General features: G+C 49.3%; 1 protein-coding gene across 4 annotated transcripts in view; it reads left to right on the forward strand.

Annotated features, from left to right (window-relative positions):
- The window catches only part of LOC135394316 (tyrosine-protein kinase Fyn-like), a 204460-nt gene that overhangs the window by 40818 nt on the left and 141363 nt on the right, over positions 1-22279 (forward strand). For 3 of the 4 annotated variants that reach the window (XM_064625007.1, XM_064625006.1, XM_064625008.1), the window contains exons 2-3: positions 2362-2457; positions 20276-20369. In XM_064625007.1, coding sequence (XP_064481077.1) covers positions 2367-2457; positions 20276-20369 — 185 coding nt within the window. In that variant the 5' untranslated portion in view covers positions 2362-2366. Of the gene's footprint in view, positions 1-2361; positions 2458-20275; positions 20370-22279 lie in introns of those variants that run through there. The other variant, XM_064625009.1, reaches the window with a different exon arrangement.

Consider the following 22279-nt stretch of genomic DNA (forward strand, 5'->3'; position numbering starts at 1 on the left):
TGCTCAAGCAGCCTCAGACTTTCCTCCTCTCCTACGCGGAAACTACTACACGCACGAGCATCGCACGTGGCGCGATTTGCGTCGTTTGAGCTGTCCTCTAACATATATTTTTTCTGGGCGAATTAAAAAATACGACTTTCACACGTTGTTCGATTTAAAATGAAACTACCCTTTTATGATTCAAGTTTCGTTTTCAAGTGAGATATTTCACATCTGCGTTCAGTTCGTGTAAATGATTGTGGGAATACCGCAAGCTTGAAATACATTTTGTTCCGAAAGTCTCCGTCGAAGTCTGTGTAGCGGGGCGGAGAACGTTTGTGACCGTGACGGGAATATGTCTTCGCAATTAACACGCACGTCTGGAAAGATAACAGCTAAATTCCTGACATCCTTCCCTGTCAAATACTGTGTTTCTAGGTCATGCTATCGTCTTTTATCTGATTACCTGCTGAGTGGAGCTGTGAAACTAGTATACTTTTTCTTTTGTTCACATATCGCCAATTAAAACTCCATTTTCAACACCATATTTTCAGTTCAAATAGGGTGTAAAAAGGGTGAATAAGGCGTAACTATCTATTTCAACACCTGATTTACACCGTTAATGATCGACGCTGGGGTAAAATGTGATGTATGTCGATATTACCCCTTTAGTAATATCGATATTACACTTTTAGCAAAGGAGCATTGAACTACGGTTTACACTATCATATCAAGTCATCGGTCATCCACGCAGATTCTCTAAGTTGTCTCAAAGCAATAGGCAACATAGGGATGTCAAAAAACCTTGTACGCAGCGCACAGTGCCTTTCCAGTAGGGTGACGAAGAAGGGCATTTCTTTAACCTCCTGCTGGGTACCCAGTCATGTTGGTATAACCGGGAATGAACTCGCTGACACAGCTGCCACAGCGGCCCTTTCATCTGAGATCAGCCAATTTGATGTACCCTCTCATGACCTCCGCAGAGCACTTCTGAGAAGCATAAATAGCAAGTAGCAGCAGCACAGGATACACAACATGAGAACAAACTTCACCTAGATCCCATCATAGGGAAATCAACACATGTTTTTAACAATCGCCTGCATGAGGTTCTTTCCGCCAGGCTGAGGATTGGGCATACCCATTTGACGCACGGTCACCTCATCCGTAGGGAGGATACCCCACTCTGTGCACGGTGTAGTGTGCACAGCCTCCACTTCCTCATCACGTGTCCATCGTACAAAACTCACCGGCACCTCCTTTTCATGAGTTTTACACTACCATTTACCTTTCAACCCCCCCTTTTTTTTACTGTGGGATGAAGATTTTGTACCATTTGAACGGGTTTTTAACTTCGTCCAGACTATTGGTCATTGAAATGCATTGTAGCCTTACAGCTTTCTTTTATGCCTTTTGATTAGTAATGCGGTAGTTTTAACCGAATCCTTACATCCTTTTAATAGATCACTGGATCATGTTGGATCAGGTACTCTTAAATCGTTAATGATCTGTAGCACAGTCTTGGCGCATTATGGTCATAGTTACCTGATCTGCGCCAATAACACACGAATTATCATCATCATCATCATCATCATCACCTTTAGTAAAGTCAGACAAACCTTACGTGTAATACACACTACTCATTTACTACTACTCACTACTCTGGTACTACTCAATACCTGGTCAGTACTCATCAGTATTACTCATTTTTCACCCGCCTTCAGTTTGCCGAATAGAAAATGGCGTTTTTATAAGTGTACACTTCTTTTGTGCGACTAAAGTTGTAACACGATTCACTGTGTGACCGTGTATTTACACATGGGACATTCCCCAAAACACTCCAGGGGAAAATGCGGAAATCGCTTTCCGTTGTTACGTGAGCGCCACCGCCCAACGTCATGCATTTGCGTGGTCTTCTACCTATGGGGGATATTCTGCTCCTCAGCCACAAAATGCTTCTTAGCAGACGACAGGGCCGATGGTGTCGTCTGCTATGTGTGTCGCTCCCGATAATCCGGCGCCGTGCGACATAGGACGGCTGAACTTCAGTACTGCGAGCCGTTGTTTAAATTTTTTTTCCACCAGAATATTTCTTGAGGATGTCTCATTAGGTCCAATGTTCTCTGACAGGTTGACACGTTACACACATGCTACGCACAAGTTCCGTGGTGATTGGTGTTCAATCATCATTGGAGACCGCCCGTGGGGCAGGGATATCAGCGTATAGCAACTAAGGCGCCTTTTGTGTTTCAACGATAAATTGGTTATAGTAGAAGACAGTCTCAGTACATATTGAAAGAGTTCTTGTCGTCCTCTCTTGTCGCGTATTTACCAGCGCCTGAAAAGATTATGTAATCACACGACGTCGACCGCAATCTCTTTCAGCCGCGATGGGCAACACCTACTGCACTAAGTGCCTGCAAGGCAAAGACCAAGTGCAAGACGACGAACTACCCGATCAGCCGCCAAGCAGCCCGAGTGGTGAGCCTATTATAATTCCTGTCACCCCACACTCTTTGGTGAAGTACTTTAGGATAACGTTGTACGGCAGTTTCCTAGACAGCAGCCATCTTGCATGACGTCACCCGGTCGCCATTACAGCAGTTTGGAGGCGTCATGGCCGCGCCCGGTGATATGCGCCGGAACCAACGTATAGCAAGTTTAATGTCCAGTTGAGTTCGTTTCAGACATATTAGAACACTAGTGGAAACAACCAACGTCTCGGTTCGCTCCATAATTAAGACTGTGTGTAAGTCGCCGGTAAGTGCCAGCGCAAAGTCCAAAGAGAGTTCAGAGACAGGAAACCGAGACGATCCTCACGTTTTCCCCCTCTCATATTGCCTTGCTGCGTTTGGGCTGGCATGCCAGGCCAATACACAACAATCCCTTCCCACCTTAGACGGGTAGAAATCCAGCTAACGGGAAGGGAAGTACGAAGGCAGTTGCCTCAAGACGAGAGCCGCCGATATTTCGAACAGAGACTGTTCTTCTTCTGGGCACCGTCCTCATCATTGGCATGGTATTGAAAGGGTTACGTATGACGTGTTATGACGGGACGTGTATGACATGTTATGACGGGAGGTGTGTTAGCTTAGCTCAATTGGTAGAGCCATGGACCGGCAATCCAGAAGATGAGTGTTCGAGTCGTACAGCTGGCTAACCTTTTCAGTGACTTCCTTCTTTCATTATTCTTAGACACTTGAGGCTTGCGCGTTGTGTTGTCCTTTCTTCTGTGCTCCAGCCTCAGAACATAAATTTTCATCGCTGTTTGATGAGGCTCTCCTGTGCTCGTTTGACGGCGGCTTATCTGATTCACGTGTACACGGTTTTCTAATCCATCGCTGCGTCGCACTCTGTAGATACAGCTGCCCTCTGTCGCCGTAATCGTCGCGAAACACCATTTGTTTGCCTCTCTGTAACTTTGTACGAACACCGCGACACCTTTGTTGAACCACCATGCCGCCATAGGCACGCCTAGGTCTTGTTGTCTGTCGTTAGCAGGCCGCAGCAGGTCAAGCCGACCTCGAAGGCGGCGCCCGAACATGATCTCTGCTGGTGTCTTTCCGATTGTGGCACTCGGGGTGGACCGCAATTAAAATAGCACCCTTGCCAGTCTACATTCCCAGTCGCTCCCTTGCAGTCTTGAGAGGCCACACTTGGCGGTCTGTACCATGCGTTATGCGGAGCCTATAGAAACTGGATAGTAAACTGGCGTGAAGACGTGTTGAATCCCATTTAGTTTCGTCAATTCTCGCAGCTCGGCTGATGCGGAGCTTGTGCCATTGTGTCTCACAATCACTTCTGGAAGCCCGTGAGTAGCGAACATCCGTCGCAAGTGTTTGATGAGCTCGGTTGTGGAGAGCGATGACACCTGTGTGACCTCCGGCCAACGTGAGTAATAGTCCATTCAAACTAGGAAGTTTCGTCCATGGAAGGCCCCATGTAATCGAGATGAAGCCGCGACCACGGTCTGGACGGTAGAATCCATGGGTGTGGAGTTTCTCGTGGCGGCATGTTGCGTGTCATCTGGCAGGACCGACAGCTGCTGGCAGTGCTTTCAATATCACTGTCAACACCTGGTCACCAGACGTAACTCCTTGCCAAAGCCTTCGTTCTCACTATTCCGGTATGCCCTGCATGAAGAATGCTCATAAAGCTTGCTTGCAGTGTCGGTGGTATAACTATTCTGTTCCCCAAAATGAAGCAACCTTTCACGAGTGACAGCTCGTTCCCCCGAACTTGAAACGGTTGAAATGTTTGGTCATTTGTTGCTGATTCAGGACATGGTTTCTTTGTCCAGCTGAGTCGACTCGGGTTCCAACCCATCAATCATAAACGAAACTCTGCACAAGCGACTGTGGCCATGCAGCCCGTCTCTCACTATTCCGACATGCCCTGCATGAGTGTTGTAACGCTTGTTTGCAGTGTCGGTTCGAGACGCTCAATAAGGCTGGCTGTAAGTCGCTGGTAAGTACCGGCACAAAGTCCAAAGAGAGTTCAGAGACAGGAAACCGAGACGATCCTCACACGTTTCTTCCTTCTCATATTGCTTTGCTGTGTTTGGGCTGGCATACCAGGCCAATACACAACAGGAAGGTTCCACGAAAGGCAGTTTCAGTTTCTGCGCGCTCACCTGTTGATATACTATGGCATACATTCTCAAAAGAAAGCCCGATAACGCTCAAAGACAAAGCTTCATCCAAGATATCGTTCTCTCTCCTGACATGTTGAAAGGAGGAGTAGTACTACTTGTTCCAACACATTAGATTTCTGGTACAAAGAGTACGGTCAGTATTATATGGTCACAAAGAGATATACTGTTTCTTTTCAACGGATAACGCTATCATGTTGGGCGGCGGTTGGCATTGAGCGTGTTATGTGGTGAAGCTCTGGGGCAGTTTGCATAAATCGGAGGTGAGTATGATCTCATCGTGAGTTCCTACTCAAGATTAAGATTTGAGAGCGCGACAACTGCATAAATCATTTTGAGACCCTTCTCGTCTCATGCTCCCCTGAGATCGGACTTGAGATCGACAGCACGGCATCTGGCGAGCGGTGTGGTGGTGGTGCTAATGAAAGAGACCTCGGTGTCGGCCTCACAGAGGTGGGCAACGTCACGAGTAACACTCTGAGGGAATGTGCGTACTGGACCGACTTCTAAGCAAACTGGCAAGCGGAAAAGCGGAAATTATGTCATGCGCCCAAGCGTCCAATGCCACGGATGATAGAGGTGTAGCAGCCTGTCGCAGAAGACGAAGACGGCTCCGCCGTGCGTCAAATGGCGCGAGCCTAATTCTTTTCAAAAAGAATGCGCGGCCTTTGACTGCCTCGCAGTCCGGGTCTGGCACACTGCTGTTAAACTACGTCTTTGTTCTCCTGTCTTGTTTCCTGGCTCAACAGCTTCCATATTGGTGACCCGAAGAGCGGAGTCAAGAACGCTCGGCGACGAGAGGCAGGCAAGCAATAATGCCGCTGGTGCTCTTCCACAGCCCACGCTACCTTCCTCGCCCTCGACCTCCATGAGCCACATAGCCATTCGCCTACCGCCATTCAGGCAAAGGAACCCGAACATATGGTTCATTCAGGCAGCGACCCAATTTCAGCTAGCCGGTGTATCACCCCAACTCACGATGTACCGTCACATAGTAGCTGTCCTACCACACGACGTCGCAATGGAAGTTGCTGACATGCTTCAAGCACCGCCCTCCCAGGAGCCGTACACCGGGCTCCGCGATAATCGATCGCACCACTATTACTGAACGTAAGAGGCTGCAGCAGTTGTTGACTACCGAAGGGCTTGGCGACCGCAGTACAACTCATTTGCTGCGGTCCATGGAAGCTTTGCGTGGAGACCGTGCATCAACGTTTGACAGCAACGTACTCAGAGAACTATTCCTCAGGAGACTTCCACAACAGGCCCAGATGATCCTTGCCCCTGCATCCAGCCCGCCCCTCAAAGGATCTAGCGCAGCAAGCTGATAGGGTAATGGAAGTAGTTGGCTCAGGCATCGCCTCCTTTTCTGACGCGTCCCCACACGCAACTGCCCCTCATCATGTCGTCCGTGGTGCGCCCCAAGACCCGTACAATGACAGGTTGGATTCCCTCGCAGCAGACGTCAAGCACCTAAGCGAATCTGTCGCCGCGCTTACGAACATGCACCGTCGCTCTCGAAGCCGTTTTCTCGATCTCCCCGCCGTACGGCTTCGCCAGCGGCCCAAGACCCCGCTTCCACTTCCTGGTACTCGTACCATTCCCGCTTCGGTGACAACGCTGAACGATGCACCCACCTCTGCGGCTGGACGGGAAACCAGCCAGGGGAGCACTGGCGGCGACCAGCAGCACCCATTCTCCTCTTCTACGTGTCTGATCGGGTCAACCGAACACGTTTCTTGGTCGACACGGGAGCCGAAGTTAGCGTACTGCCTGCCACTCAGTCCGACCGACGCCGCACCCCTATTTCTCACTTAACGGCGGTAAATCACACCGGTATACCAGTATTCCGGCAACAGGTGTTAAATCTCAACCTGGAACTGCGAAGAAATTTTTCTTGGCTATTCCTAGTGGCCAGAGCTAGCCAAGCCATGGTAGGGGCAGACTTCCTGCATCGCTTCAGCTTGACTGTGGATGTCTCAACCAAGCGTCTCCTCGATACGTCGACGCTTCTATTCGTCCAAGTTCTCACAACCAACTCTAGGGTCGCCAACGATGATATAACGCTGTCTGCGATGCTTTCACCATACGCCGCCGTTCTTCGGGAGTTCCCTACCCTCACTCAACAACCGGATTGGACGTGCCCTGTGGCTCACGATATAGTACACCACATTGACACGACCGGGGCTCCCGTTTTTGCTCGTGCTGGCCGTCTTGGTCCTGAGAAGCTGAAAATCACACGAGCAGAATTTGACCATATGCTTGCCATCGGCGTCGCAAGACCATCTTTTGGCAACTGGTCCTCTCCTCTGCATATGGTACCAAAAAAAAAAAAAAATGGAGACTGGCATCCTTGCGGTGACTACCACGCACTTAACCTGGTAACCGTTCCTGATCGTTACCCGCTGCCTCGGCTACAAGATTTCACCGTCAACTTACACGGCGCCATCCTTTTCAGCAAGATAGATCTCGTGAAAGCATATCACCAAATTCCCGTCGCTCCACAAGATGTCAAGAAAACCGCTGTTTACCACACTGTTTGGGTTGTTTGAGTTCCAGATAATGCTGGACTCCGGACTCCGGAATGCGGTCAAACATTCCAGCGGTTTATTGATTCTGTCATCCGAGGTCTTCCCTTCGTGTTCGCCTACATTGACGACCTGCTCGTGGTCAGCTCTAGTCCCGAAGAGCACGTTCAACACATCCGTCTCCTCTTGACACGGCTGGCCGCACATGGCATCGTTGTCAATGTGCAAAAATGCGAATTCGGCGTGGAATCCACGGAATTCATCGGTCACCAAGTCAGCAGCACCGGCATTGTCCCCTTCGCCAGCAAAGTTGAGGCTATCACCAATTTCCCACAGTCTCAATCACTCCGGCAGCTCCGGCGTTTCCTCGGACTAATCAACTTTTACCGACGTTTTATCCCTCACTGCGCCTCCACGCTTCGACCTCTAGAAACTTTACTTAGGCGGGATACACCACGTTCCCAGACTTTATCATGGAATGCCGAGGCGGAGTCCTCGTTTGCCAAGATCAAAGCGGCCCCCACAGCTCAAATGCTCCTCTGCCATCCGAAACACTCAGCTCCTACCACTCTTATGGTCGACGTCTCAAACACGGCTGTGGGAGCAGTCCTGCAGCAGCAGTTCGACCGGGCGTTGCATCCCATTGCGTTTTTCTCTAAAGCCCTCAAACCCGCCGAAACAAAGTATAGCACTTACGGACGCGAACTGTTAGCAGCCTACCTTACGGTCCGGCACTTTCGCCATTTCCTTGAATGCCTGACCTTCACTATCCTGACGGATCACAAGCCGCTCACTTACGCCTTCCGTTCCGCCAGCAGCCGCTATTCACCCCGGGAAATACGACAGCTGTCCTACCTGCCCGAGTTTTCCACGGACGTTCAGTACGTCTAGGGAACTCAAAACGGTCCTGCTGACGCCTTAAGTCGCTTCGCGGCCTTGTCTGCCCTTATCCCGTCCGTTTCCCATGAGACGCTCGCCTCTGCTCAAGCCTGCGACGACGACCTCAAGCGGTTCAGTGAGCACCCGCCATTCTCACTCCGCTTGGAGGATCTCCCTGTTCCTGACTCTAATCTCACGATCTGTTGCGACATGTCTACCGGTCACCCCAGACCCTTCGTCCCGTTGGTGTGTCGACGCAACGTTGCCTCTGCCCTGCATGACCTGGCCCATCCTGGCTACACAGAAGCTAGTTGCGGACCGTTATGTTTGGCCTTCAATGAACACCGATGTCCGCAACTGGGCGAAGAACTGCATAGCCTGCCAGCGTTCGAAGGTACATCGTCACTCTATTACCCCGCTCGGCAAGTTCAACGCGCCCGATGGTCGTTTCGATGTCGTTCATCTGGACATCCTCGGACCCCTCCCTCCCTCGTCCGGTTACCGCTACCTCCTAACGGCTGTTGATAGGTACACCCGCTGGCCCGAAGCTGCCCCCATGGAGGATTCTACCGCAAATACGATCGCTGCCACGTTCCTTGCGATGTGGGTCGCGCGCTTCGGCGTGCCGTCTCAGATCACCACAGACCGGGGCCCGCTGTTCGAGAGCCGTCTTTTCCACGCGGTTACAGCCTCCTTGGCACTTCTCGGTCAAGAACGACCTCGTACCATCCTGCATCTGATGGCATCGTTGAGCGACTCCATCGTCATCTCAAAGACGCCCTAATTGCCCAACAGGACCGAAACGACTGGACAGATCGTCTTCCTGTGGTCCTCCTCGGTATCCGCGCAGTCCTCAAACCTGACCTGGGGTGTAGCGCAGGCGATGTCGTCTATGGCTGTGCTGTTCGTCTGCCGGCCGAGTTCTTCCTGCCCTGTGACCACACTCGTCTCCCTTCGCAGCTATTGGACCGTCTACACCGTTCCTTCGAGAGCCTTCGACCGGTCCCAACCCGCGCCACGTGTGCCCGCAAGCCCCATCTTCCGCTGGACCTCAGCACGGCAAGTCACGTTTTCCTCCGAACAGACAGCGTGAAAAAGGCCCTCTGTCCACCTTACTCCAGTCCGCACCCGGTTCTGCAGCGATCTGACAAGACCTTCCGCAACGTGATCAACGGGTAGAGAGGACACAGTAAGCGCTGATCGTCTCAAACCGGCTTTCATCGAAAACCCGGTCATCGAACGCTACATCGACACGGAGCTTCATAACTTGTGCTCACCATCCATCGTGCCCCCCACCGACCCCCAACCGAGCGCCGGCGGCCTAGCATCGGCAAGCACGTCACCTGGTCACTGGGATCCCGGGGAATGAACGAGCCGACCGTGAGGCTCGGCGAGCGTTGGCACAAGAGGAGTCAGCTCTAGGACTACCCTACCAAGACATCCTGCCAGTGTTAAAGAGAGCTGTCTGCACACAGTGGCAGCAGGAGTGGGACATGGAAGAAAATAACAAGCTACACCTCACACAGCCACACGTTTCTCCCCCGCATCGGACTGAACACATCAACAGATCATCCGAAGTTCTTTACGCGAGATTGAGGATTGGACACACATGGCTCACGCATCACCACCTACTCAGAGGTCAGGATCCGCCAGCTTGTGCGCACTGCGGTGACAGCTTGACTGTCTTGCACGTACTGGCATCCTGCCCTCACTTCGAACACCAACGCCAACAGTATTTCACCGCATTCTACAGATACCATGTCCCACTCCACCCAGCCCTTCTACTGGGTGACACCCCTCTTGTGCCGTTTGATAACGTAATCAAATTTTTGACCACGTGTGTAGATGATAAGCATTGCTCCGCTTTTATCCATTATCACCGAACTCCTCATGTAAATATCTCATTGTCACACTTGTAGATAGCTTTTAACTACAATGCTCGCTTGCTATCGTCATCCCCCTCTCTCTTATCCTGGTCAATCAATCATCGCTCATCGCTCATACCTGTAGATAGGCTTTAACTACCACACTGTCTCTCACATCATCTTTCCCATAATCGTCTCCGACACACTCAGCATAGTTTTGGCGCTCTATGGCCTTTGTTGCCTTTGTGCCATTAAACACATAATCAATCAATCAATCAACGTCACCTGGTCGGCCCGGGGCCCGGGGGTGCCCTGTAGCAGCCTGCCGCAGAAGACGAAGAAGTCCCGCTCCGCTGTGCGTCAAATGGCGCGAGCCTCATTCTTTTCAAAAAGAATGCGTAGTCCTTGACTGCCTCTCAGTTCGGGTCCGGCACTCTGCTATTAAACTACGCCTCTGTTCTCCCGTCTTGTTTCCTGGCGCAACACCTTCCATAGAGGTGCTCCTACAACTCTGCTGTAGGAGCCGGATGCTTTGACAGCCCTCGAAACTTTCTTATTTTTATTTTGTTACTTTTCGTTGTCGTAACGCTCGTAGTCTCTTGCCTCTCAAGCATGGTCCGCACCAGGGTTGCGGAGTTGCCACTCCGGAGTTGGAATGATTCCGGAATCATTACAGATTTATCACAGCCTGGAATGGAATTGCAATGGAATAGCGGGAGCTGTCCTAGGAATGGAATCGGAATTTGCACACACGCACCGCAACTATACACACGGTCAAGAGCGAAATAATAATGTTGAATATTCGGCATGTATAAACGGGGCTTCCTTTCTCCTTCGTCTCGAAAATAATAGAGGGAAGCTCTCTGCGGTCACCCAGGCCTCGGCACAGCTTCAGCAGACGTACAACGAGTATTTTCCACAGTTTCGCGTATTATGACTGCACGGCGAAGTTTGGTATCAGGCACATCTTTCCAGCACCTCATCCTCATGTTTGTGAACCGGAACACACGATATCACTGGTCACCAAGATTGCTTACATGTCCCAATTCTTAAAAAATATTTATCATCACAATTACTAGTGCATCGATGTTGTTGTGATGTTAGGAACCTCTCCGTACCGTGTCTTTGTGCTTTTTCCGTGCTGGGTAATGCCAACCTCCTCTAAAGGGCAACCTCCATGGAGCGAATTTTTGCAACGAAGTTCGCGCGGCAGACTGCCACGCGCGTTCCGCCGCCAGTTGTTCGCCGGCACCAGCTCCATGGAGCGAAAAACCAGCGGACGGCGTCGGGAAGTCATGCTGTGATGTCACTGTTGCCAGGGTATAAGGTGAAAGCTTAGTGAAATCAATTGCTCGAAAAAGTGCATTTAATGTCACAAATTTTGCAACTAAATCCAACATCTGTCTGAAAAGATGCGCCCAGTAACGTACCGAAAAGCATATTCACTACTCCGAAAAGAAAACATGTTTCTTCGCAGAGAATGCCTCACGTTCTAACGATGCAGTTGGCGAAACAGCGAGCAGACGACAGCATCCAGTTGCAAGAAGAGGACGACGACGATGATTCACGAGAGCAGACGACCACGTGCAGGCGATCTGGCGTAGATTCGTAGCGGAAGACCACTTTGATTGGTTCATCTGCAGTTGACGCTTCCGGAATCGCGGACGCTGGGCGAAAATATCTGGCATGGGCAGATCGGCTGCGGACGCTCACATTTTGGACGCCTCGCGCAGGGCGTCCGACGCTGAGCGAACTTCGCAGCTTTTTCGCTGTACGTTCGCTCCATGGAGGTTGCCCTTTTAACACTGCTGGGCTATTCAGTATCGTTACCGGTCCTAGTTTCTCTTCTTTTTCTTTTTTTATTGATGGAATTAGAGGAATGGAATGGGATTGCCGAGCCATTCCAGGAGTGGGAATTGAATATACCTTTCCATTCCGAGGATTATTATTCCGATTATCAGAACTCTCCATTCCTCGGAATGGAATGGAATGGAATGGGTGACCCCATTCCGCAACCCTGGTTCGCACTACTGCGTTTCACTGCCACCGTCATCGAACCGACGCAAGCCCCTTAAAAAGCGACGGACGCGTGAAGGCCAACCTGCATGACGCGAATCTACAGCGGAAAAGCTGCGAACTTTGCTAAATGTCGGACGCCCTGCGCGAGGCGTCAAAAATGTGAGCGTGCGCCGGCGATCTGCCCATGCCAGATATTTTCGCCCAGCGTCTAGCTGGGCGGAAACGTCGACTGCGGAAACTACGATTTTGAAAACGTCGACTGCGGATGAACACGAGGCGTGCCAATCAAAGCACTATTCCGTTACGAAAGCCAATACAATGCGCCAGCTGTGCTGCCATGTCGTCCGCACGTGATCGTCCGCTCTCGTGAGTCGCGGTCTTCTTCTTGCTATGGGGTGCTGTTGTCTGCTCGCCTACTACACAGCTAGAATGCCAGGCGTTCTCTACCAAAAAACATGTTTTCTTTTCGCAGTATTGAATATGCCATTCGGTGCATTACTGCACACACTTTTTTAGGCAGTTGTTGAATTTAGTTGCAAAATTTGTGACATTAAAGGGTCACTAAAATGCAAAAACAACTTGCTCTCAAATGAACGTCCTTGTTTCAATAAGTATAATGCAAGCAAAATTATTTCACACAGCACTACCATTTAGAAGAAAAACGCAGTGGTGGTGGTGGTGGTGGTGATGCTGATGGTGAAAGGGCTCGCCGTTGTCGGCCGCACATGGGTGGGCAACGTCACGACTGACGCCCTGGGGGAATGTGCGTCCTGGGACGACTTCTAAGGGAACTGTGCAATGAAAACGAAGCCATCTTTGGCGGCAGCGAATGGGATCCCCAGGAGGCAAAGACTGGCGGCATCCAATGAGACATCAGGAGAAGCGAGCGCATACCTGTCGTGACCACGTGGGTTTGGAACGGGTCCGATCGTAGTGTTCCGTATATGCGCGGCATGACGCGCATTGCTGCATTTTTCAATACCGATTCACTGAATTATAGCCCACAACAGTTCTCGCGAATTTTCCACTGACAACATTTATCTTCACGTCCTTTGGATCGACGCCAGTCCGCTTTGCAACGCGCACTATGTTTTTCACGGGGACTGTTCCATGGCGTGGCACGCGCGTGCACGCGCAGCGTGGACTAAAAACACCGATGCACGAGCTGAAACAACGTTCACTGCTTAGCGCTGAAGCAAGAAAAAGTCCGGTATAATTTCGATTGTAGCTCGGTAACGGAATCAAAGATGAAAGATGAAAGTCACTGAAAAGATTAGCCAGCTGTAGGACTCGAACCCCCATCTTCTGGATTGCCGGTTCAGGGCTCTACCAATTGCGCTAAGCTAACACGCCTTCTCAGCCACTTCCAGGGTGAGTCATCGGATGGGACAAACCAGCCACTCTCTCTCACTCATCCTCCTTTCACTCCTTCATTTTTGCTCACTCATACACACATTCATACGACGGGATCGACGCAGGCGGCAACTGTTGAACATGAAAGAACTGATGTTCTGAGGCTGGAACAACACAGAAGGGACAAATACATACACAGTGACTTTCATCTTTCATCATTAATTTCTTAGGCAAATTGAGGCTTTGTATGTATTTGTCCCTTCTGTGTTGTTCCAGTCTCAGAACATCAGTTCTTTCATGTTCAACGGAATTAAAGTTTGGAATTATGATAACAATTACGAAAATAACAGCGTGTAACGTAATCTGAAGACAACTTGTTTTTGCATTTTAGTGTCCCTTTAAGAGCATTGAACGCGCAGAAAGTGAAAGTGCAGAACGCGCGTGTCGGTCTGCCGCGCAAACTTCGTTGCAAGAAATTCGCTCCATGGGGATTGGCCTTTAGCGACGCAAGACAGTGCAAGGCTTTAGCGACGCAAGACATGCCTGTCGTCCGCCATTACCACCACCACCACCACCTGTCGTTGCCCGGGTAACCGTGCAGCCTCGCGCTCTTATCTTCTTTTACTTCACTTCACGAGTCGGCTGTAACCCATTTCTTGTACAGTATCGTCACCACGGAGAAGTAAGGAGACCGATCTCTCCCGGCGCCGCTCGGAAAAACTATGGTCCCTAATTCCTCGAACTTTTTGTGGCCGCGCTGTGGCGCTCGCATGCCGTGGGAGGCTAGACTCCACAGCCTCTCACCTTGTCGCCTTGGTAATGCACTGTTCAAATTCAACTCGTGCGGTACATCCGCACACAGGAAAATAATTCGATAAGTAAACGCGATCTTTGGATGTCCAGCAAAGTTCACTTTCCTTGTTCTTTTTTTTTCTCTGCTTCACGTTGTCGCGCAAAACTACACGCTCCTTCAGCACAGCCTGAGCAGAGCGGGTAAGCCTCCATACAGGAGATTACCTTTCAGTGCCGTGCAGAGAAACAGTGTGACGAAGACACAAAATGCAGGCTGGCTGGTCCTCTCGAGATTCTCGTGTTGCCCGTATGTGTTCGTACGTGTTTAGAGGGTGTGTGTCAAGTCCCAAAGTACACGCGCGGTCCTGACGATGTCTCCAAGGTGTCATCGTGTCCTCGTCCTTCGATATGAATCCGCTGGACGTCCTGAGGACGATACTCGCGGATTGTCCGCGAAGTGTCATTCACGTACGTCCTGTGCGCGTCCCTGTGGGTAACTGACTGGATGAGAAATATTATTTTGTACAGTTTACCTGCTAAGATTCCCCAAATACTGAGTGATACATTTGTTTTCCTTTTGGGTCGATCTCTGGGGCTCAAAGGCATTTGCATAAACAAAGTGCGGTCCTGTGTAAAGTTCCTCTTCAAAAAACAAAAAAAACAAAAAAAAACAAACAAACGTGACTGTCTATGACACATGGAGCATGTACCGCGAAAAAGACACAAATGCGCGATTCTGTTGCACTGTTTTTGACCTCCCAAGGTCCCACCGAATGTCTCAAACCAAATGGAGTAAGAAACATAGGATTTGCATCGATGGGGAGTTAATACTCTAAGCAATTCCTCGTTTGTTGTATTATTTGTTTGCATAATCGAATTAAACCTAGCCGCTCACCCTTCGTTTTTAATTTGGAAGCGACTAAGGCTCTCGAATTTACGGGAGGACGCGTAACAAGCAATAAATAGTGTCTGTTTCTGTATCTGTTTCTCGAACATAGTGCTCCTGGAAAAACTTTTTCTGAATATTTGATATTTCTTTCTGCTTGCTTTTTAAACCGCCGCGCTCTTTGTCCGTTACGAGACATACGCTAAACAAATAAAAAGGAGCAAACGAAAAGCTGGTGACTAAGGTTGAAGAAGTGCTGGAAAGAGAAAAACGGTCTTGTACTCAAAATGGGCCACCTTTCTCAAAATAAATAAATAAATGATCATAAGATATCTTGTTTTGCTCCTAAAACCCTACTGATGGTGTTTTTGAGACACTTCCTGAGGAGCCTCTGGGGATGGCCCGAGGCGTTGCATTTTAACGCTTTTCTGACAAACTGAGGACCATACGGGGATGTTCGAGGGATGTTATTCCTGTACCAATGGAACATCCCAGGGATGACCTGAGGATATCATTGTGTACTTTGAGGCGTGAGCGAGCTAGTCATAAGTCCGGCAAAGGTTAGGAATATGGATGGCTCGATTGTATTTCGCCACAAAAAAGCCCACGAAAGTTCACAGACTGTAGTAACTGTTATTTTATATTCATCGGTGCAGAGAGCTCCAGAGAAAGCAATATTAAACGATTATGCAAGATGAGTACGAACGGGAAAAAATGTACAACGGGTATTATTTCTCACAATATCTAGGAGCCTGCGTCCATCATGACCCAAAGCCAACGCCACGGCGAAGGTTAAAATAATATTGCAGCCAAGTGCAAAAAGTTGAATGGACGGTTACGCAATTGTAGCTCGACGTCAGCAGTGTGTGAATCAATGTTTAATGGTTCTGTAGCGGGCCGTGGACAATGACGAAGATGGCCACGCGCCTGGAGCACTGGCTTGAGTTCCACCGGCGCGGCCATGGAGATAGGCCACTGTCATCGCCTCTCCGTGGCATACCATCATCGTCGGTCGGGACTCATGTACAGGAAGACCATCGTCCTCTACATTTGGTGACCCGGACGATGAACATCAAGTTCGGCGCAATTCGGTCGTCCCGACACGCCGCCTTCGCCTCCCGCCCGACACGCCGACCGCTTCTGTCCACGACCGACCGACCCGCCGACCTGCAAGGACCCGACCGCTCACTGATCATCGCATCCACCTACCGACCATTGGTTCACGGCTTCCAGGGACCGACCTGCGCTATCCACGGCCTCCGGCACACGCACGACCCACCGCTTCATTTCATGCATCCTGCATCTCGACGCGCATCCGCTGCCGGCCGTGATACCTGAGCCAACGTGCTCGCCTGCCGGTTTCGGCAGTCGCGGCAGCCGACGCCACGGCACGTTTTCAGCCGGCGTCTCGGCAGCCAACACGGCTATCTCAGCCTCGCTATTCCTGGGGTTGACCCTATGAGCTCTCGCTCCCGTGCCGGTTGTGGCACCGAACGACTTCGTCCCTCATCTGCCCCACTCATCTACAGTTTCTCGCAGCGGGTGTTGTGGGTGCCACGACCACGTCCAGGAGTGCGCATCATCCACGGTCGCTTCTGCTCTCTCCCTGCAATGTAGACGTAGTTAATCGTTTTTCTTTGTCGCCGCTCCGCGTCTGAGGGAGGAGCACTGTAGCGGGCCGTGGACAATGACGAAGAAGGCCACGCGCCTGGAGGTGGCTTCAGTTCCACCGGCGCGGCCATGGAGATAGGCCACCGTCATCGGCTCTCCGTGGCCTCGTCGGTCGGGACATCATCGTCGGTCGGGACTCATGTAGAGGAAGACCATCGTCCTCTACAATTCTTATAATGCAATGGTTGAAATGGTTCATTATTATACGATGTCTGTCAGTCATTCCGGTCGTGCCATCGTAAGTGACGCTCTAAAATGACACCCGCGTCCAGATTTTGAACGATAGCTCCCGCGCAAAGTGAGATAGACCCGTGGAGTTTTAAAACATGATACAGGAATAAATGTTCTATCATTTGACGTCAAGATCCCGTGTGTGGAACCGCTTGACGGCCAACAGTTCGTGCATAACACGTCGTACCGTTCACAATAAGCGTAGCATGTCAATGGCGGTTGACTAGGCCAGAGCCAGGTGTATTTCCAATCTCCGTACCAAGTTTCATACCAAGAAGCGAGCGAGAAATGGCAGTTGAGCGTACTGTGGATTTTCATTGAGAACGCCTGGAGTACGCGCTGTGGGGGTCACGTGACGCGCTTGCATTTTACCTTTATGTTGATAGATGTCTCGGGTGGGTCTACCCTGGTCTGCCCTTAACAGCGGCCGATGTAAAACACTAATTCATTGCCAAACACACGAAGTGCGCATGCTGGTTGTTCAAACTCGCTCTGTACGGTCATCTTCACAGGGTATTTGGGTTGCATGCAAAGCACTGCCAAAGCGTGCCAAGTTCGGTCTCCTTACTTCTCCTCCATGATCGCCGTAAAAATGCGGACGTGAATTGGAAACCCATGCGTCCGTCACACAGAAACGCTGACGGACGGACGTACTGAAACGCGATGGTGCGGACCAGGTTTCAGTGTCATTCGCGTCAAACTACAGGAGGTAAGGCCAAATACAGGTGTCTGCTGACACAGGCAAACGTTCCAGCATATTTCGAAAAAAATAAGAAAAGAAAACAAGGTCAAATATGTGAGGCGTTTCATGATGCCAGCAGTGCGTTAAGCGTACCAGTGTAATTGTGCCGTGACACATTGCCTTTGTGTCGTGGATTAACTGGTACACTGCTGTGATCTTGGACAGAGCAAGGCTGGCAAACTTATTTTCGAAATGCTTCAGTACGGTTTCAGATGCATTCACGCTGCGAATGCAGCGTGCCAGAATGTACCGTCGTCTATGTAAAATGCTGTCCATTTATTAGGAAGGGAGTTGCCTCAGGACAGAAGCCGCCGATATTTCGAACAGAGTGTTCTTCTTCTGGGTTCGAAATATGGGTTCGAAATTCTTCTCTGTTCGAAATATCGGCGGCTTCTGTCCTGAGGCAACTCCCTTCCTACATTCTACCGGTTCGCTGGATTTCTACCCATCTATGTCCATTTATTAGGCTTCCTTTTATTGTGTCTTGCTGGCAATGTGCGCGTGAAAAAGAGATTTTGGGAACAGAAAGTAGCAGGACTACACCGCTTCATCAGCGTGGACGCTATTTGCAAGTGTTTATTCATTTCTCCTTTCTCTAGCTAAAGGGAGTACTTGACCACTAAAAACGTCAATGCAGACAACAGCAGTAAGCTATTAGCCACGTATTTCCTGATAAAAGCAGTTCTATGGAAGATATAAAATGGAAGCGTTGAACCGGTTCGCGAACCGGTTCGGGGCTGTGAACCGGTTCGATTTTTGTCATGGCCGAACCAGAACTGAAACGGAACGGAATCCAAGCAACGCGCACACGAACCCGTATTTTCCGCGATTCGATCGACACCTTGAATCAGAGACGTCCGGATCAAAGCGATACGGGAGAGAAAGACTAATCCACCTTCCAAGACGCACATAATGCACTTGGATTTTGCTGAAAACTGGACAGTAGCTATGCCTAGCGAAATAAAAGCGTACCACTGGGAAAAAAAAAAAAAAAACAGATTTCCATATTGACATGCGTGGTAACAGCTGGCACGGAAACGTACAGTTTTGGTGTGGTGAGCGAAGACTCGTGTCACGTTTCAGTACCCTGTTAGCTTCCATCGCTATTGAAGAGTGGCTAACGAGAATGTTCCTCTTGCAGCTAATGATTGACGTGTCAGATGGAGCTGCGAGCCATTTCAAAATCGGCAGAGGCTCTATGAGCTCTCCAAATCTACTTCTGCGAGCGCGACATGGCTGTTCACAGGAACAGGTCACGACAAAAGTTCGTGTGACAGGATCGGTGAAATAATCAAGCACCATGCCACGACACCTAACTTGAGTTCACCTGAGCATGATGCCATACTAGGATCACAAGATGTGATAACGTGCTTGCCAAAACACCTAAAGCGCGTCCATTTAGTCCACCTATGCACAGAGGACGTGACTTCTTTTCGAATGCAAAAGAAAAAGAAATGGGTAAATGTACCGCATCAACCTGGCATATAAGGTTCGCTTGCGTGGCAAAGCAAGACACCGGAAAGTGCAGTCCCAGAAACATTCATAGCTCGTACCATGGACAGTGAACGCAGAAAAGTGACATTTTCATAGAAACTGACTGAAATCATTTGTCACTACTGTCATTGCGAAATATTGCTTCCGCTTTCGCACTCTTGTAAATACATTTACATGATCTACCACTTTTGATTACACAAAGTTTTTCATTTTATTTCTTGTATGTTGTAAGACATCGGCAGAGAGACGCCATCCCGCGGTACCACCAGCTGCGTTCCGACACGTACGCACGCAGAGTAGGGCCGCGTTTTAACGGGCTCATCGGCAGGGTACGCCTTTTGAAGCAGAATTTTTTTGCGTCAGATGAAAGGTCTAACATCGGGCCATGTCCTGGCAAAATATAAATGAAATCAAAAGGGGCCTTTTCGAGAATCGAGAAAATCGTTGTTTTTTTCGAAATATGCCTAAACGTTTGCCTGTGTAGGCAGAGACCTGTAGAAGGCATACGCACGATAGATATATCAAATGAAAGAGCATTAAAATCTGACTAAACTGGTGCCAAGTACGACATCTACAGCCAGAGAAATCAAACGTTGGAGTTGGAACAAAACTGCACGAGAGAGCATGTTCGCCATTTTTTATATGAATAAAAAAATTCAACACAATATCTTTTAAAGCTCAGAAGATATATGCGTGCAAAAACGGCAAAAATGAAACACTCGAATTCAGTGCCAGATCTTCTCGATATTTTTTTTTTCACAAAAACTATTCATTAGAAACCATTCATTGTACCGCTGTTGATCATCATGTACAATGAGCAATATCAAAAAAAAGATCCGAGAGCTCGTGCATTATCTGACGTGAAGCCGGCCTAGTACTACAATCACGGTCCCTTGCAGTGGTGAGCGCGCGTATGGCAGATAGAAACGAAGAATTTGTTCACTCCGATTAACGGACGCCGCTACTATTTTTGGCAAAGGGTAAAGCTACGGTTGCATAAGTTGGAGATTATTGGGTTCGACCTCCATCGCCCGCTAAAAGCTGTGTTACAAAGCCCATTGTGCGAGACTCGTGGTGTTGGAGGTAGGAGTTGGTCAACCCATACAGTTAAAAATATGGAGGAAAGGTTCGCTTAACACAAAACTAGATAATCGGCATGTAATTCATTTAACTTTCCATTATTTTCAGCAAAAATTGCAGTTGCGTTGTACCCGTACAACGCAAGGGACGTGAATGACCTGAGCTTCCAGAAAGGAGACCGGCTGCAAGTGAATAATGACACGTAAGACCTTGTTTTCTTACTCTTTAGCAAAACTGGAGGAAAACTGCCGTTTTGGCGAAGGGTTTTCAAAACATCTGACGGTTGTCTCATTGCCTGCACAAACAGGAACGTGCAGTATTCATTGCGTACAAGAGTAGCACCGCGGTTGTATAGCCCTTTTCATTATTCACTGTTTATATGCTTTCATTACTCTGTCTGTCTTGCAGAATACACAACTTGACCGCATAACACGCCCTGCGACAATTATTGCGCCGAATGATATAGCTTTTGATTTGAGGAGAGAGCGGCGCGTGCGCCTTTTTGTGGCAATTGACATACACAGGACGTTTTTTAAATCATTTACAGATTTTTTACAATAAAGCTATGAAGGCAGCATTGATGTCGTTTTTGCAGTCGAGTTATACATCCAGGTGAACATCCTCTTGAATAGAGTATTTAACTACAAGATGTCAAATTACCTAAACTTCAATAATTATTAATTAATTAATTAATATTTAATTAGGGGAGTTTGGGCAAAAGCGAGGTAGTAGAATGGGAGACAATCCTCGTAGAAAGTCGTTTTCCCATAATTCTGAAACCGACCCGTGCGTCGAAATATCAATAGCCGAATTTTGTTATGCAAATGAGTCAAAACCGAAACCGCGCCGATCATGATCGCAAGGAGCTCAGCACACATTCCAGGAGGCCACGTGCTTTGGAGCGATGAGTAGGCGGACTGCCAGAGTAGGAGCTGATCTGCTGGCAACATCAACCGCTTTGCAGTCGGTCATGCCATCCACCGAAAGCTCCCATAGACGCAATGGTCCAGGAAAAATGGCGGGCGCCCAAACCACGTGATCTCCAGGAGCCACTCACAGCGGTCAAGATCAGCAGCGCAGGAAAAAAGCTCGGGTCAAGTGCGCATGCGCAGACCGGCATCCTTTCCCAACCTTCTTCCCCTTCTCACCTCGGGTTTTTCGTCTCTCTCCTCTCGTGCCTTCCTACCCCCAGCCCCAGCTTCATCTGTTTTCTTCCGCGCTTGCTGTAGAAACAAAAAGCGTTGGTGGCTGATAAAGCAAGTTTATTTGTCCTCGCGAACTGTTTCGAAAAAGTTAGAGTACATATCTTTCACGTCTTGCAACAGGCTTCACTGGAGCTCTAGGTGCTTCGAGTTTCGACATCGAAGAGCAGTTCAAAAGTCACTCGCAGTGTGCACACCCATTATGCACAGGTGCACAGCTTTCGAAAACAGCTGGGCCTGGTGTATCGTTGTTGCCGATGGTTGCGGGAGCACTAAAAAAATAAAATAAAAACAATTTATCGATGATGCGTAACTCTGAACGAAAATCACTGTTATATGAATAGGCAATCGATGTTGATTTCGTATTTGAACAGCAAAGCACATGTGTCACAAAACGTTCGTAGATCACAGTGAATGACCGGGTGCGACGTGCATGAAAGGCAACTAGCATAACCACACATAAGTTGATTAGCTTCATACCCGAAACGCACTGCACTATGAAACGCCTCTAACGTACAGAGTGACTCGTAAATGTTGTACGTGATACACTTCACACGATCAACGTGCATTACTACTTTCAGTAACAAAAAGTAACCAAACTTGTCTTACCGTTCACCTGCGGGACATCGGAAGGAGTGTAGGCTTCCTCACGAACAATTTCTGCATCCTTTGGAGATGCAGGGACTCCCTGTCATGTTCGTCTTTCCGCTGCTGTGAGGATCCGCTGGATGTGCGATTCTGTTTTCACATTAGCTGTTCTCCACTGATGCATTCGAAACCCTTTAAACTACCCCGTAGCGTCTGCGAGCACAACGGTGGTTGGACCACTGATCTCTATATGTACAAAGGCTGGACGCTGGATGGCGAGTTCGAATCCCGGTGCCGGCTGTGCTGTCTGGGGTTTTTCCTG

The sequence above is a fragment of the Ornithodoros turicata genome, chromosome 5 (assembly GCF_037126465.1).
Source record: "Ornithodoros turicata isolate Travis chromosome 5, ASM3712646v1, whole genome shotgun sequence".
NCBI lineage: Eukaryota > Metazoa > Arthropoda > Arachnida > Ixodida > Argasidae > Ornithodoros > Ornithodoros turicata.